At 36.4% G+C, this 15,331-nt stretch overlaps 1 protein-coding gene across 1 annotated transcript; it reads left to right on the forward strand.

The window, feature by feature from the left end:
• Positions 1–303: 303 nt before the first annotated feature.
• LOC131024313 (putative aconitate hydratase, cytoplasmic) lies at positions 304–13,417 on the forward strand. Its single transcript, XM_057953819.1, is given in 21 exon segments — positions 304–719; positions 1,541–1,645; positions 1,937–2,097; positions 2,210–2,302; positions 2,596–2,781; positions 2,943–3,104; positions 7,531–7,675; positions 7,754–7,896; positions 7,995–8,051; positions 8,142–8,221; positions 8,340–8,415; positions 9,079–9,264; positions 9,392–9,459; positions 9,573–9,691; positions 10,398–10,519; positions 11,541–11,570; positions 11,572–11,640; positions 11,734–12,213; positions 12,333–12,431; positions 12,542–12,784; positions 13,056–13,417. Coding segments are annotated over 21 exon segments (2,982 nt in total). The 5' UTR covers positions 304–430; the 3' UTR covers positions 13,125–13,417.
• The last annotated feature ends 1,914 nt before the right edge of the window (positions 13,418–15,331 follow it).

The raw sequence follows: 15,331 nt of genomic DNA on the forward strand, positions 1-15,331 counted from the left end.
AAAATCAACTAAAAACAATAGGATAACTTTTTTCTGTTACTCGCACGTGGATCCGAATCAGGAGTGGGATGACATATATGAGTCTCACTCTCACATCACAAGATCTCGAAGTAGAAAAAAAAAAAAAAAAAAAAAAAGAGAAGGTAAAACTGCATACGTCTCCGTCCAATTCCAGCCATCCATCGCCAGATCCAACGGTCCAGATCAGCTACTGGACCACCGCTACAAGTCAAAGTACTATTAATATCATTACAAGTATATTCCGAAAAATAAAAATCAAAATAAAAATAAAACACATGAGAAGCTCGTTCCTCACACACTCCCGCCATCGATACATACACATTTTCGTATCTATACACAGTAACAAACTAGGCATTTATCACTGCCCTTTAGGGTTTCTGACAATAAAACTTTTATCTTTTAATCGGCTATGTACTTATCCACCTACTACGCTTCACCATCAACCTCGTCATCTCCTATTTTCAGAGCTTGTAGAGTTCGTTTCGCTACCACTCTTTTCTTCACAGCTTCTATCTCGCTCGCTCCGCCTTCTCGAACCTTCGCCAAGTGCTTGCCTCCGTCCAACACCCGCTGCCGATCGCTGAGCTTCTCTTCGGCGCTCCGGTGGAATCGCGGAGTTGAGTGGCGGTCACCTGCCTGTCTCAGAGCTCAGATCAGGACTGATTCACCTGCTCTCGAACGCAAGATCGCTACTATGGGTATGATCGGATGTGTTCTTACTGATTTCGAGTTGTGCTGTGATCGCTTACTATCGAGTTCTGTTCTCTTGGTTCTGCTTCTTTCTCGAAGCCCGATTGCTAGTGTTCGTTTTGTCATTTGACGAATTCCAGAATTCAAAATTTATATTTCGGTGATGAGTTGATTAATATGATATCGGTGCTCGGGATGGTTTTTGAAGTATAGTTTGTAACAATGCTTCCTGATCCTTGCGAAATCGTTGTGATTGCTGTTTAAACGATAATCTTATGTGATTTCGATGGTTTCGTTTGGAAATCTGTGAGTTAACATTTGCAAAAAACAAAAAATGTCAGTGATGGTGAATCTATTTTTATCGGTGTGTGCTAGTGTCCATTCAGAAATTGCTGCATATTGTGGGGAATATTGCTAAAATCAACTGGAGAGTTGTTTTTTTTTAATTATTATTCTTATTTTGTTGTAAGGTTGTTAGGGTGAAATATTAACTGATTGATGCATAGGTATTAACGTGTTTGATGACTATTGTGTATTTGGATCAAACTTATTTATACGGAAGGTTCCTGGACTAGATAAGTTTTTAATCACTTAAATGACATGCTGCCATGCTTGGATTTTTTGTCATGTGGTACTTACCAAATTTAAGTGTATGTATGTATGTACACACACATATATACGCACATATATGATATATGAAGGTCTAGTAATCAGTTCTAGTGTTTTATCATTTATTCGTTTGTCATTGATAAAAATGAATGGTGCATTTGTCCTGCTTGTTCTTTTATAGTTTTGTTGTGGTTTTAAGATATTGTTTATCTACATACAGCTGCAGAACATCCATTCAATGGAATTTTATTTGGACTTCCAAAGCCTGGAGGAGGTGAATTTGGGAAATTCTATAGCCTTCCTGCTCTAAATGATCCTAGAATTGGTAAGGATGTATTCTTGAGGTTCCTTTTTTTTTTCCTTCATGTTTTTATGTGTCTGACATGAAGTGTATGAAACTTAGGAATGATAAGGATAAGTTACGTTTTTGGTTTTGACAAATTTAATTTCCTTATTGATGCTGTTGAAATGAGTGTTACTACACTGTCTTTGTATAAATAATAAAACATATATACTTCAGGATAATTTCTTCAGTGTCACTCTTAGTGTTAATTTTAGTTATCACCATTCTATAACAATAATTCACAATTTTTTAATTGATGATGTCTTGCTGTAGACAAGCTTCCATATTCTATCAAGATACTCCTAGAGTCAGCCATAAGAAATTGTGACAACTTCCAAGTCACCAAGGAGGATGTGGAAAAAATTATTGATTGGGAAAAATCTGCGCCAAAGCAAGTTGAGATCCCTTTTAAGCCAGCTCGTGTTCTGCTTCAGGTGAGGAAAATTAGAGATGACCTTGGTGATGTGTACACAATACTAATTACAACAATTGGTGTGTACAGTCTGATTTGTTCTTATAATTTGTCTTTCGAATTCTGTTCTATAGGACTTCACTGGAGTTCCAGCTGTAGTCGACCTTGCTTCTATGCGGGAGGCTATCAAAGACCTTGGTAGCACTCCAGACAAAATCAATCCTTTGGTGAGTATCTTCATCTTTTGTCTGTAATCTTCTATCAGGTACTTGGTGACGGATAGTTTGTTTTAAGCAATGGTATTACTTATGAAACTATGTTATGCATTATAAATTTCTTGACAGCATTTAATCATAATCAAGATATATTTGGTTATGATTATATGACAGTCTTTTCACATGAACATTGAAAGTTCTAGTTGCAAGAAATGATGTGTGTAGACATGTTTTCTTGTATAACCTCCTTAGTCCTTCATATAATGGCTCCTGATGATGTTTTCATTTGTATCAAATGTCTCCAGGTTCCTGTAGATCTTGTCATCGATCACTCTGTTCAGGTTGATGTAGCCAGATCAGAAAATGCTGTTCAGGCTAACATGGACCTTGAATTCAAGAGAAACAAAGAGAGGTTTGCTTTTCTTAAATGGGGATCCACTGCCTTCCGCAACATGCTTGTTGTTCCTCCTGGTTCTGGTATTGTCCATCAGGTATGACATAGCCTGTTGTTTGTTATGATAATTCTAAGGCTATTTTAGCTTGATCTCAAGTTATGTGCCTGAATATCTTCCAGATGTAAGAGCTTGTAATGTGAGCATAACACTTGTACTTTGTACACTTTCACATTGATGAAATGTTTAAAAATTTTCAGGTGAATCTTGAGTATCTTGGACGGGTTGTTTTCAATACCGATGGCATCCTCCACCCAGATAGTGTTGTCGGGACTGATTCTCATACCACCATGATTGATGGATTGGGTGTTGCTGGATGGGGAGTTGGTGGAATTGAAGCTGAGGCTACGATGCTAGGCCAGGTAAGCGGTGGCTACTGGTTTTTTGCCCGTAATGTATCATTTATAGTTTTGTTGATCTGCAGATTATCAGATTGTGTAGAGCTTTGATATCTGAACCTGTTTATACTAAAGTTATTTTTATAGGGGAATTATTTTCGTGATCATCTCTATGCTAGTGTAATATTGTGCTATGCTTATGCTTAACCATCTCCTATTATTATGTGGAAATTGGATACTCATGATTTATTAGCTAAGAAACACATGGATGGATACAAAATAAGAATACAATACAAGGATGAAAATATGTCAATTTTCAAAAAATCAGTATACGGACAAGTCAAAAATATGTTTGTATTTTTTTATAATAATTTAATACTCCCTCCGTCCCTAAAATAACTTCCTCTTTTTCCATTTTGGGACATCCCCCAAATAACTTCCTCTTTCTTTCTTTCCATTTTTGGATACCTACCCCACCACTAATAATACTTTATTTATTCTTACTTTTCACAACTCAATACTAATTATAACACTTTTCACAACTTCCAATAATAATTATATCACTTTTTCTCCACTATCAATACACTTTACAACTTTTCATTAAAACTCGTGCCGTCCCCAAAGAGGAAGCCATTTCAGGGACGGAGGGAGTATTTTTATTAATAACAATATTATATAAATCATATAAGCACATTCATAACCAAATAGAGCAAATAACTAGTTAATTTAAAAGTATTAAAAGTTCGCACATCCAATTAAAAATACAAATATTATTAAATAAAGTCTTCTTCCAATTCAAAACACACTAACAAATATTAACGAGGTGTTTACTTTGCATGGTAGATAAGATGCATGATTTAATATTTTTATCCCTGAAAATAGGATTTCTCCAATCCCACCATTTCACTGAGATATGATCAAGCAAAACTAACTTAAATGATAGAAATAATCAAGGGCCTTAGGATATCCAAAATTTCAATCCATCTAAATAAACAAGGAATTAGTCTTACTATTTTTATCTATCAAGGCTAATCCTTAAGAGTAAACGTGCCCTAAGTCATAACATCTTCGACTTTCTCTTCCTCATCCTCATCCTCATCCTCATCCTCATCTCTTGGTTTAAAAAAGCCCGAGGTGCACCGAGGCGCACCGAGGCGCCAACTGCCCTGGAGCCTAGGCGCAGGGCTTTAAGCTCAGGCGCGGGCTTTTCGTAGGCGAGGCGCATTTGAAGTATATAAATTCTAATACATTTATCTGTAATATATTTTCTACTAAAAACACAAATAATTAAAACATAAATACTTAAAACACACAAATATTTAATTTAAAACACACAAATACTCAAAAATCTAAGCATAAAAAAAGCCCAGTCCTGCGCTTCTCCAAAAGCCCACGCTTTTTTGCGCCTAGGCGCGCTTTTCGAAACCAAGCCTCATCTATCGTATCATCATTACCATCTTCATTGAACACAACACTCTCCAAGTCTCCAACTTATGGCTCATCAAGCGATAACTGCGCAATGTCTAGATCTCCAACATACTCAAGCGTACCAAAGTTGTCTTCTCCAATATCCTACAAAACATTGTAGTATTTGGTACTCAAGCGTACCAAAGTTATCTGTACTTTATAGTATTTAGGTGTTCTACTAGATAGCTAACTGAGATTGCCATAAATGTGAACCAAATATTGAGCACGATTGGGATTCATCTTGTTCCTTTCAGCACATGACGAAAATAAAGGTTGAACAAGAGTTTCGAAGCTAACATTTTGAAGTGTTCATGCACTTGGACCATATATCACTTACCAAATCTTACGGTCGAAGTCATAACGTTGATTAATTGAGAGGGGTGTATTGGATTGAGATTCTGTAGGATTTTAAAGGATTTCGAAAGTCTGGGTGTATTCAATCCAGACTTTTAAAAGTCCTTTAAAATCTAGAGGTATTCAATCCAGATTTTTTAAAGTCTTTTAAATCCAGAGGTATTCAAACCAGACTTTTTAAAGTCTTAAAGTCTTTTAAAATCAGGTGGTATTCAACATTTCATGGATTTTAACAATCCATGGATTATGATAGATTTGTCAAAAAAAAATATAAAGGACGAAATCCGAGCCTCAGACTTGAGATTTCCATGGATTTTTCTAAACTCCACGCGACTCCACGCAGAGTCTATGGATTTCGAAAGTCATTTAAAATCCATGGACTTTTTAAAGTCCTTTAAAATCCTAAAGAATCCCAATCCAATACACCCCCAATCAGCAAAATCCTTTGACAAACTAGAAAAGTTTGCAAATTCCTTCATCACAATCCTTCTTTGACCAACATCTAGAAAATGCTTCTTCAAGCATTTCATTCTTTCCTTGGCAACCTCATTATCCCTATTAGGAGGGACTCAAGAGGGGTTTTCATTGAGCCATTGATCACTATAATATCTAATGAAAGATAACTTTATATTAATAAACTAATAGTAAAACAATTGTATAATACTTATATTTCAATTGTTACCTTATATTTAGTGAATGAGCCAGACAGTGACAAAGAGTGTTGTTTTTGTTCCACCGGTTTACTAAGATGGCATGAACCACATCATATAAGGGAGACGACTCATGGGCTATAATTTTTTCATGCTTGTAGATAGCTTTCTTCACTTTTTCTATCATTGAATCCCATATGTCTTAAACCAAGTGAAGATACGGCTTATTGGTGTCACAAGCTTAAAGCATGTCACATATATGGGTGTGAAAGAATATAATTAACCTTGTCCCAAAGATCAATACTTTCATTTTCACTAAGCTTGCCCTCTCCACATCATCCTCCCGATAAGATTTTGATTGTTCACTTATCACCTGGTATCAATTATTAAGGTTTCTCTTTAGAAGCTTGAAATGCTTCAACATCATAATAACAGAAGTAAATCAAGTTGCAACAATTGATAGCAACTTGAGAGGGACAAACATGTTAAAAATAAGCTTAATGTCGTCCATGATTCATGATGAAGTTCTTTATCATACTAGCATATGTTGCAACATCAGAGATCCGAGAACATAACCTAAAAAATTCTTGATTGTTATCTATGGTCTTCAAAATACATAAGTTTGCAATGCCAAATTGAGAGTGTGAACAGCATATGGTGTCCAAACAATGCTAGGATACAATCCCTCCACAAGAGCTCCAGCACTCAAACAATGTCTTGCATTATCTATGATTACTTGAACCACATTCTGGGTGCCAACCTCTTTGATGACTTCTCTCATCAAATTAAAGATAAAAGTTTTATCTTTAATTTCTCCTGAACAGTGTTAGATATTTTGACATATCTCCACAAAGGTTTACGTCCTCCATCCATATTTAAATTTGAAGATGAAGGTGATGTAACAGACTCTGATGAACTATATTGGTTGCCATCATTCCTATAATCAATAATATAACTACATTAACCCCACTGCCACAACATAAGACAACCCAATTGGCAGCCAATAATCAAGCCTACAATCATAATAATATAAGTATATAACTATATTAAGCCCACAATTTATTCAAGCCTTAGCACACACATGCCACAAATTAGGGCTTGAAAACTTATTTATGCAGGTGACATTAAGTGGTGGCAGCAAAATTCTCAACCCACAATTTAATACTCTCTACAATTTAACGAGTATATCTCACTGATATGGCATCAGACCCACGGTCAACCAAGTGAGCAGCACAGCTGCACTGCAGACCCGGCGGCCACGCTGCATGTAGGCACAGTTAGGGTAACGGGAAGAATGGGATAGAAATCAGAAGGAAAGAAGTGAAGATATTGTTTGAGAGCACTTTTTTCCCCCCTTAAATATTAGGGCAGAACGTATTTGTCAGTCAAAATATGTATTCTAAATGTATTAAATACGCATTTAAAATCCCTAATAAAAAAATTAAAAAATACGAGTGAAATACTTTTTTCTCACGTATTTAGATGTATTCGTATTAAAAATGAATTAATACGGGACGGTAGGCAGTTTCACGTCCGAGTGCTTAGTTTATCAGCTTCATCAAAATAGAAATTAAGTGTAGCAATTACTCCCTCCGTCCCATGAAATTAGTCCTTTATTCTATTCTGGGATGTCCCCAAAAAATAGTCCACTTTTTTAATTAATATTATATAATAGTATTCTTTTACTAAACTAACGTTATTTAATATTTCACTTAAATGTGAAAATGATGTGTGAAAATAATAAATAAGGGTATAAAAATGAAATCATAAAAATTAATATTTTTTTTAAAGAAGATTAAATGCATTTTCTTAATATGTGAAAAGTGAAAGGGGACTAAATTGGTGGAACGGAGGGAGTATTTTTTTATGTCTATGTCTATGGATGGTAACCATAGTTGAGTTACATTTTTTCTTTTATTCGTTTTTCATATTATACCAATCAGTTTAATTTTGCTCTTTGCTCCTCGTATTAATTGTAGCCAATGAGCATGGTTCTTCCGGGTGTTGTTGGTTTTAAGCTGTCTGGGAAATTGCACGATGGGGTCACTGCAACTGATCTGGTTTTAACTGTCACCCAAATGTTGAGAAAACATGGCGTGGTCGGAAAATTTGTTGAGTTTTATGGTAATTCTTCTGTTAACCGAATGCATGTATATATACCTGTAACAGTTGAGGAGTTATGTATTCATTTCCATTTTATAGGTGAGGGAATGGGTCAGTTATCCTTGGCGGATAGGGCAACTATTGCAAATATGTCTCCTGAGTATGGAGCTACCATGGGATTCTTCCCAGTTGATCATGTCACATTAGACTACCTGAAGTTGACTGGAAGGAGTGATGAGACGGTTGGTAGCGTTAATCCCTTTTGATATTTTTCTGTTGCAAATATACCCACAACTTTTGAGTGCAAGGATCATGGAGTTTCTTTCTTTAACTTTTCTAGGTTGAAATGATTGAGGCATACTTGCGTGCAAACAACATGTTCATAGACTACAAGGAGGTACAGGTTTCAACTTTTGGTGTTATATTCTTTGTTTTTCTGTAATAATGTTGGAGCACTGTGGCTTACTCAAGAGTATTCGTTGCACAGCCTCAACAAGAGAGACTGTACTCATCGAATCTGGAGTTGGATCTTGGTGAAGTTGTACCCTGTATTTCAGGTCCTAAAAGGTATGCTCAGCGTATTTTCAGATGTCTTTAAGTTATAATGATTTCTCTTGTCATAACACGCAAAGGAGTGGGCACGAACACAAGGTATTGATATATCCTTTTTTCTTGTGTTATGCAGGCCTCATGATCGAGTTCCTTTAAAAGATATGAAATCTGATTGGCACTTGTGTCTGGATAATAAAGTTGGTTTCAAGGTAGAAAGCTGTTTTTAAGATTTTTGTGTGTATGATTAGTAGATATGCAAAATAGAGACCATAGTATTCCTATGGGTGCTGTAGACATTTTTTTTAAATATATATATTTTTTAACCTGTAAAACCACGAACTATGGGTCTATTCTGATCTTACCTCTAACAAAAGATTCTGCCTGTAAGTTTTGGCATATTTTGGTTTTAACCTTTAACAAAAGATTCTACATATAAATATTTGAACTTTTAATTATTTCTAATTTTAACTACGAGAACAGTATTCGGCTACATACGTGGCATTTTAACAAGGCTGATATGGTTAATAAATTCTAAATGATGATGTTTCATACTTAAAAAAATCGAATAAATTAAATCTACCCTAAGTACAATCACGCAGAATGTAACCTAATTAAATCTACGAATGTGGTCGGATATTGTTCCCGTAATTAAAATCTGAAATAATTAAAAGTTCAAACATTTATACGTAGAATATTTTGTTAGAGGTTAAAACCAGAATGTCTAAAGTTCGTGGTTTTACAGGCAGAATCTTTTGTTAGAGGTTAAAACCAGAATATGTTCAAAGTTCGTGGTTTTACAGGCCATTAACCTTTTCTTAATCTCGTCCTTTTTTTGGTTTTATCATTGCTTACTTTCTTTTCTATCCGTTCAGGGATTTGCTGTACCAAAGGAACAACAAGAGAAGGTAGTAAAGTTCTCATTCCATGGGCAGCCTGCAGAACTCAGGCATGGAAGTGTTGTTATAGCAGCTATTACAAGTTGCACAAACACATCAAACCCAAGTGTCATGCTTGGAGCTGCTCTTGTTGCAAAGAAGGCTTGTGAACTGGGGTTAGAGGTTTGTGTGACATCAATAGCTACGCTGATTTTTATTTGTTATTCTTTCCATTCAATTCTGTCGAGTTTCAACTGTGTGATTCTTTCTGCTATGATTTCTGATTTGTAGTTTAATAATTATTGGACAGGTAAAGCCATGGGTGAAAACAAGTCTTGCCCCTGGTTCTGGTGTTGTGACAAAATATTTGCTTCAGAGGTACTTTATTTTCTATTGGATCTCATATGAGAATTTCCCCTCCCCCCCCCCCCCTCCTGCTTGGGTTCATCATTCCATTGTGACTGATCACTGATTGTCTTTACTTCTTATAGTGGTTTGCAAAAGTACTTGAACCAGCAAGGATTTAATATTGTTGGCTATGGTTGCACAACTTGTATTGGGAATTCTGGAGATCTTGATGAATCAGTTTCTTCAGTTATAGCTGACAATGGTATTACGTGTTCCCCTCACTTTAACTTTTTGATAAAATTGTCCGTGATTGTTTTGTCCTTTTTTGGTCGACACAACAGTCATGCGACCATGATTTATTTGCTATAGGTGTCAGTGCTTTTGCATTCAAAATTTGGGTATATTGGAAGTATTTTGCTCTAGACATAGCATTCCTTTACAGATTCCCTTCCAATCAGAGATTGTTCGGAGTGTACAGCCTTGTAATTCAATTCTTTGATCAGCCTTGTAATTCAATTCTTTGATCTGATAAATACCAAAAGTTATTGCGATCAACTGACATAGCATTTACATTTATACCATCTCTTTTTGTTTAACAAAAACATAAATCTTGGTTTTGCTCTTCATATGTTTTATTAGAGAGAATATTTGGTTGTCAATGACTGCTCGTGATACAGTGGTATAAAGCCATTGTGTTTCTTCCTCATTTCCTTGAAAATTTCATGTATTTGACAATATAAAGTGAGTGCTTGGCTTTTGAAGAGGGGTGGAATTGGGTTTTATAGTAGTGATGAATGCATGGTCGGTACTTTCTTTCACTCCAATATAAATAGCAATTGGTGACGTCCCTCAAGCATGATATTGAAACAGAGCTCAAAATTTTTAATTCAGCAGAGAAGTTATGTGATGTTGGTCTCTCAACTTTGAATTGTTGTATGGTGTTGAAGTACTTTGTTCTGATTTGCCAGACCTTGTTGCTGCTGCCGTGCTTTCTGGAAATAGGAACTTTGAGGGCCGTGTTCATCCTCTGACCCGAGCTAACTATCTTGCTTCACCTCCATTAGTTGTGGCTTATGCACTAGCTGGCACGGTATGCCTTAGGTTTCCATTAAATGCTGTTGTGTTAACAATCTTTATGTTACAGAACTCATTGTTGACTGGCACATATATACCATTTTAAATAAGCCAAGAACTTGCGTATCGCCGTCCGCACCATGCCGATGGCTGCATTTAATCATCAAATATTATTTTATTATTAATTAATCCCTAATTAAGTTTTAGTGAATTTATTTTAATTAATAATTAATTTAACCAATTAACTAAATAATTGAAGGGGTGGGGGGTCCGTATCGTGAGGTGCGACCGGCTGGCACCCAAAACTGCATCTTTTAAATACAAATGAATAGGATCTGTGATCAGCTATAATTTTGAATTATTACTCCCTCCGTCCCCTAAAATTGTGCATGTAATCTTTTGACATGGGTTTAATAAGATGTTGAATGTATTGATAGTGGAGAAAAGGTCTCACATTTAGAGTATTGTTAATTTGATTATAAGTAAATAAGTTATAAGGGTAAAATTGTCCAAGCGGTAGCCACTACCGGACAAGGTGGCAAAGTATCATTTATATAATAAGAGGAGGTCGCAAGTTCGAATCCCCCAAGCACCTTTTAAATGCTATTTTTTCATCATTTTTTACTAATATAATAAAAGAAAAAGGGTAAAATTGTCCAATTATGTTTGGGGTAGTGTCCAAAAATAGAAATTGCATATATTTTGGAGACGTACAAAAAAGGAAATAAATTCATAAATTTAGGGGACCGAAGGAGTATTTTTTTATCACCCAGTGGACTTCGCATGTGGTAATTTTCACTGAGTTTTAGAATCAGTTAGAAATATGCAGTCGGATGTATAGATCTCAAGCCATTTTATATGACCCTAGTCCTTCTCTGTTCAAGAAAATTTAGGTGGGCTGGAAGGGTTGGTTTCCTGTTGTTCTTTGGTCAGAAACTATTCATTACAGGGTTGCTTATTAATGCATTTGCCAGGTGGGTGATGCAATCATCCAAAAATACTAACCTTATTTTTCCTTCTGGTGCTGTATTTTCCAGGTTGACATTGACTTTGAGAAAGAGCCAATTGGGAACTGGAAAAGATGGGAAAAGTGTTTATTTCAGGGACATCTGGCCTAGCAGTGAAGAAATTGCACAGGCAATCTTTTTTATTTTTTGTCTTATCCATCTCTGTTAATATTATATGGATTGGGACCAAGATGTAAATTGAATTTGAATTGTACTTGTGTAGGTTGTTCAATCAAGTGTTCTTCCTGAAATGTTCAGGAGTACTTATGAGGCCATTACAAAGGGAAATGAATTTTGGAACCAGTTATCTGTACCTTCATCAAGTCTTTATGGATGGGACCCAAACTCAACATACATACACAAGCCTCCATATTTCTCTGGCATGACAATGGACCCACCTGGTCCCCGTGGAGTTAAGGATGCATATTGCTTATTGTTGTTTGGGGATAGTATTACTACTGATCACATCTCTCCTGCTGGAAGTATCCACAAAGATAGTCCTGCTGCAAAGTATTTGATAGAGCGTGGCGTTGAGCGAAAGGATTTCAACTCATATGGTAGCCGTCGTGGCAATGATGAGGTGATGGCTAGGGGTACTTTTGCCAATATACGAATAGTTAACAAACTGCTGAATGGAGAAGTGGGACCAAAGACCATTCACATTCCAACAGGGGAGAAGCTGTATGTGTATGATGCTGCAATGGTATGATTTTGTGCTTTAACATGCACTGTTCCTGCCACTCACCTTTGAGCAATATATATAAAAGTATATTTTATATTTGGACTGAAGTTGTCTTGTAATTCTGTATGATCTTTTCTCAGAGATACAACTCAGCTGAGCAGGATACCATTGTTATTGCTGGAGCAGAGTATGGTAGTGGTAGTTCTCGAGATTGGGCTGCCAAGGGGCCAATGCTCCAGGTGAGTGTTATTTGCAATACTATCTTGATATGTTATCTGTAGCTCTTTTATTCAAAGGTCACAGTCATTAATGATTAATTTATTCTTGGCGTCCGTTTTCAAAATACCAGGGTGTCAAAGCTGTGATTGCTAAAAGTTTTGAGAGGATTCATCGTAGTAACTTAGTTGGCATGGGTATTGTTCCGCTTTGTTTCAAGGCTGGTGAGGATGCAGATACACTTGGTTTAACAGGACATGAACGCTACACCATAGACCTTCCATCGAAGGTCAGCGATATTAGGCCTGGACAAGATATTACTGTGACAACAGATGCTGGAAAATCTTTTACATGTACCTTGCGATTTGACACTGAGGTATGCACTTGCTCTTTTTTCTTGCAACTCTAGATCTGTGTGTCTATACAGACTTTGTTTTCATATCCAAATAAGTTGTACTAGATATTTAGCTTTCCGAGTTTGAATATTTCATTGAGAAAAGTTAATGCTGCTGGAATGATGAAGCTTGTTCGGTTCATATATTGGTATTGAATTAGGAAAGACACGGAAGAAGATATAGGTCGAGTGTTTGACTAAGCTATTTGACTGTGCAACTTGTAATGTGGTCTTGTATTAAATGATTCTGCAGGTCGAATTGGCCTACTTTGACCATGGAGGCATCCTTCAATATGTGATTCGGAATTTAAGCAAACAGTGAAGAGTGAGGAGGTTTCTGGTGTATCGAAATTCCTGGGATTTTGTATTGGTGATAAACGCTTGCTGGAAATTCAGTGGAAGCCTAGTATTCCCATCCAAGGGGTTCAATAATTTTGGGAGGTTCGCATACTTGGTCTCAAGGAGGAAGAATTGTATGTTGCATTTAATATATTTGCTATAATGAACTACAAAACTGCCTTGGTTATATATACGTTGTGGTTTCGCTGACTCAGTTTCTAAATACTCTATTAGCGTCTCATCATTTAATTTCAATATATTCCGACATATTCCCTACGTCCTCATAAAATGTATCTAATTTGTCATTTTCGTCCATTCTCATAAAATGTATTCAGTCTACTTTTGGTAAGTTTTTCTCTCACAATAAATGGAACTCTTACTTCACTCACATCACATTCAACTGCTTTATTAAAAGGGGAAAATCTTTTTAAATACCTTATATTAAAAGTTAGAAGATTTTTACACCCATCTATAAGAGTATTATTTTTATACCAAAATCAATGAAAAGACTAAAGCACCATTATTATATGTTAAAAAAAAAAAAAAACAATGCACAACACACAAACCCTGCGGTCCCCCCCAAATCCGTCTCTACCCTCTCTCTCTCTCTTTCTCTCTTTTGTCGAGTTCAATTTGCAAACACAACACACAACACCCGATCTCTACACACGATAGACTCTAATGAGCAGAAATCGAGCAGAATCCCACTATTAATTTGAAGTTGAGAACAATGTACATGATTGTATGAGTATAGGAAGTATTATTGCTAAGATTCATTGATGAAATTTGGTGTTGAATGGTTGAAACCGTGGCTAGACACGATAGGAGTTTATCTTCACATGATGGTCGTGAGAAGATAAACCTACTGTGGGCACCCATCGTGAGGAAGAGTATAAGGAATATTACGGTTTGCACATGATGTCAAGACACGGTCGTGTAGCAACCGTGTACACAATTAGGGGTTTGTAATTGTGCACACGATGACTGTACACGGTGGATACACGATCGTGTCTTAAGCCATCATGTGCACAATTAGGGGTATGTATACGTGCACACGGTAGCTACACACGGTGGCTACACGGCCGTGTCTTGAGCCATCGTGTGCAGGGGATACTTTGTCCAATTTGTTCATGTTTTGTCTTTTGTTTAGTTTGAGCACTCAATTTTTTTTCTTATGGTTTGTATGTTTATATTGCAACCTAGTCTTCAATGGATGAGGCCAACATTGCGCGGTGTTACACTACAATTAAATCTTTACATGCGTGAGGCCTGAAGATGGTTGATGGGATAGAAGGATGGTCATCAAATTCTTAGTTTAATGTTAAACATGTAAGTTTTTTATTTTTAAAAATTAATATGGTATTTAAGGTTAATTAAGTTTTTATTTATTTATTTATTTATTTATTTATTATCATGTTCAGGTTATCACGGTTTGCAATGTGAGAGGCAATCGTTGGGTCACCATACGTATTTGTGTTACGGATTGGACTATTGAGTTGTACGACTCATTCATGCTCTACCACAGAGGGACTCAACTTCGTGATCAATAATTGGAGCGCGTGGCACACCTCTTGCCTCGACTCTCGGAGACAACACGATATTGGGAGCAAAACACAAACAAGAGCAAGAGCAAGGCACTATTCAAGCTAGTGAAGATGCCGAAGTCGGAGCAGTTCATCCAGACTAACGGTATTAACTGTGCCCCTATGCCCTTATGTACGTTGAGCGTCTCATCAATGCAGTAGCCCAACATCGTGATGTGTTAATTGATGACAAGTACATGACGAGCTATAGGAAATATGTGACAACTAGAATATATTGGTTAGCCGTTGATGGTTCTCAATGGGTTTGAGACCAAGATTTAGGTGTTTTTGAGTATTTGAACTTGTAATTTTATAAGTATGTGCTCTATAACTTCGTATGATTATGTGTTTTTTAATATATTTGAACTTCTTATGACTTACGTGTTCTATAAATACATGTTGTGTGTATAAATGGGTAGAAATTATACGTTCTGATCTGCACACGATCGTTTGCACACGAAGTATGTTGATCGTGTGTAGAGACCGTGTGGACAATGTTGGAACCCTAATCATGCACACGATTTCTGCACACAGTTGGTGCACACGTTTCATTACACGATGCAATATATCATGTACACGGTAGTGGCCTGCATCGTGTGCACAAGAA

This window comes from Salvia miltiorrhiza, chromosome 5 (assembly GCF_028751815.1).
Source record: "Salvia miltiorrhiza cultivar Shanhuang (shh) chromosome 5, IMPLAD_Smil_shh, whole genome shotgun sequence".
In the NCBI taxonomy this organism is placed as follows: Eukaryota; Viridiplantae; Streptophyta; class Magnoliopsida; order Lamiales; family Lamiaceae; genus Salvia; species Salvia miltiorrhiza.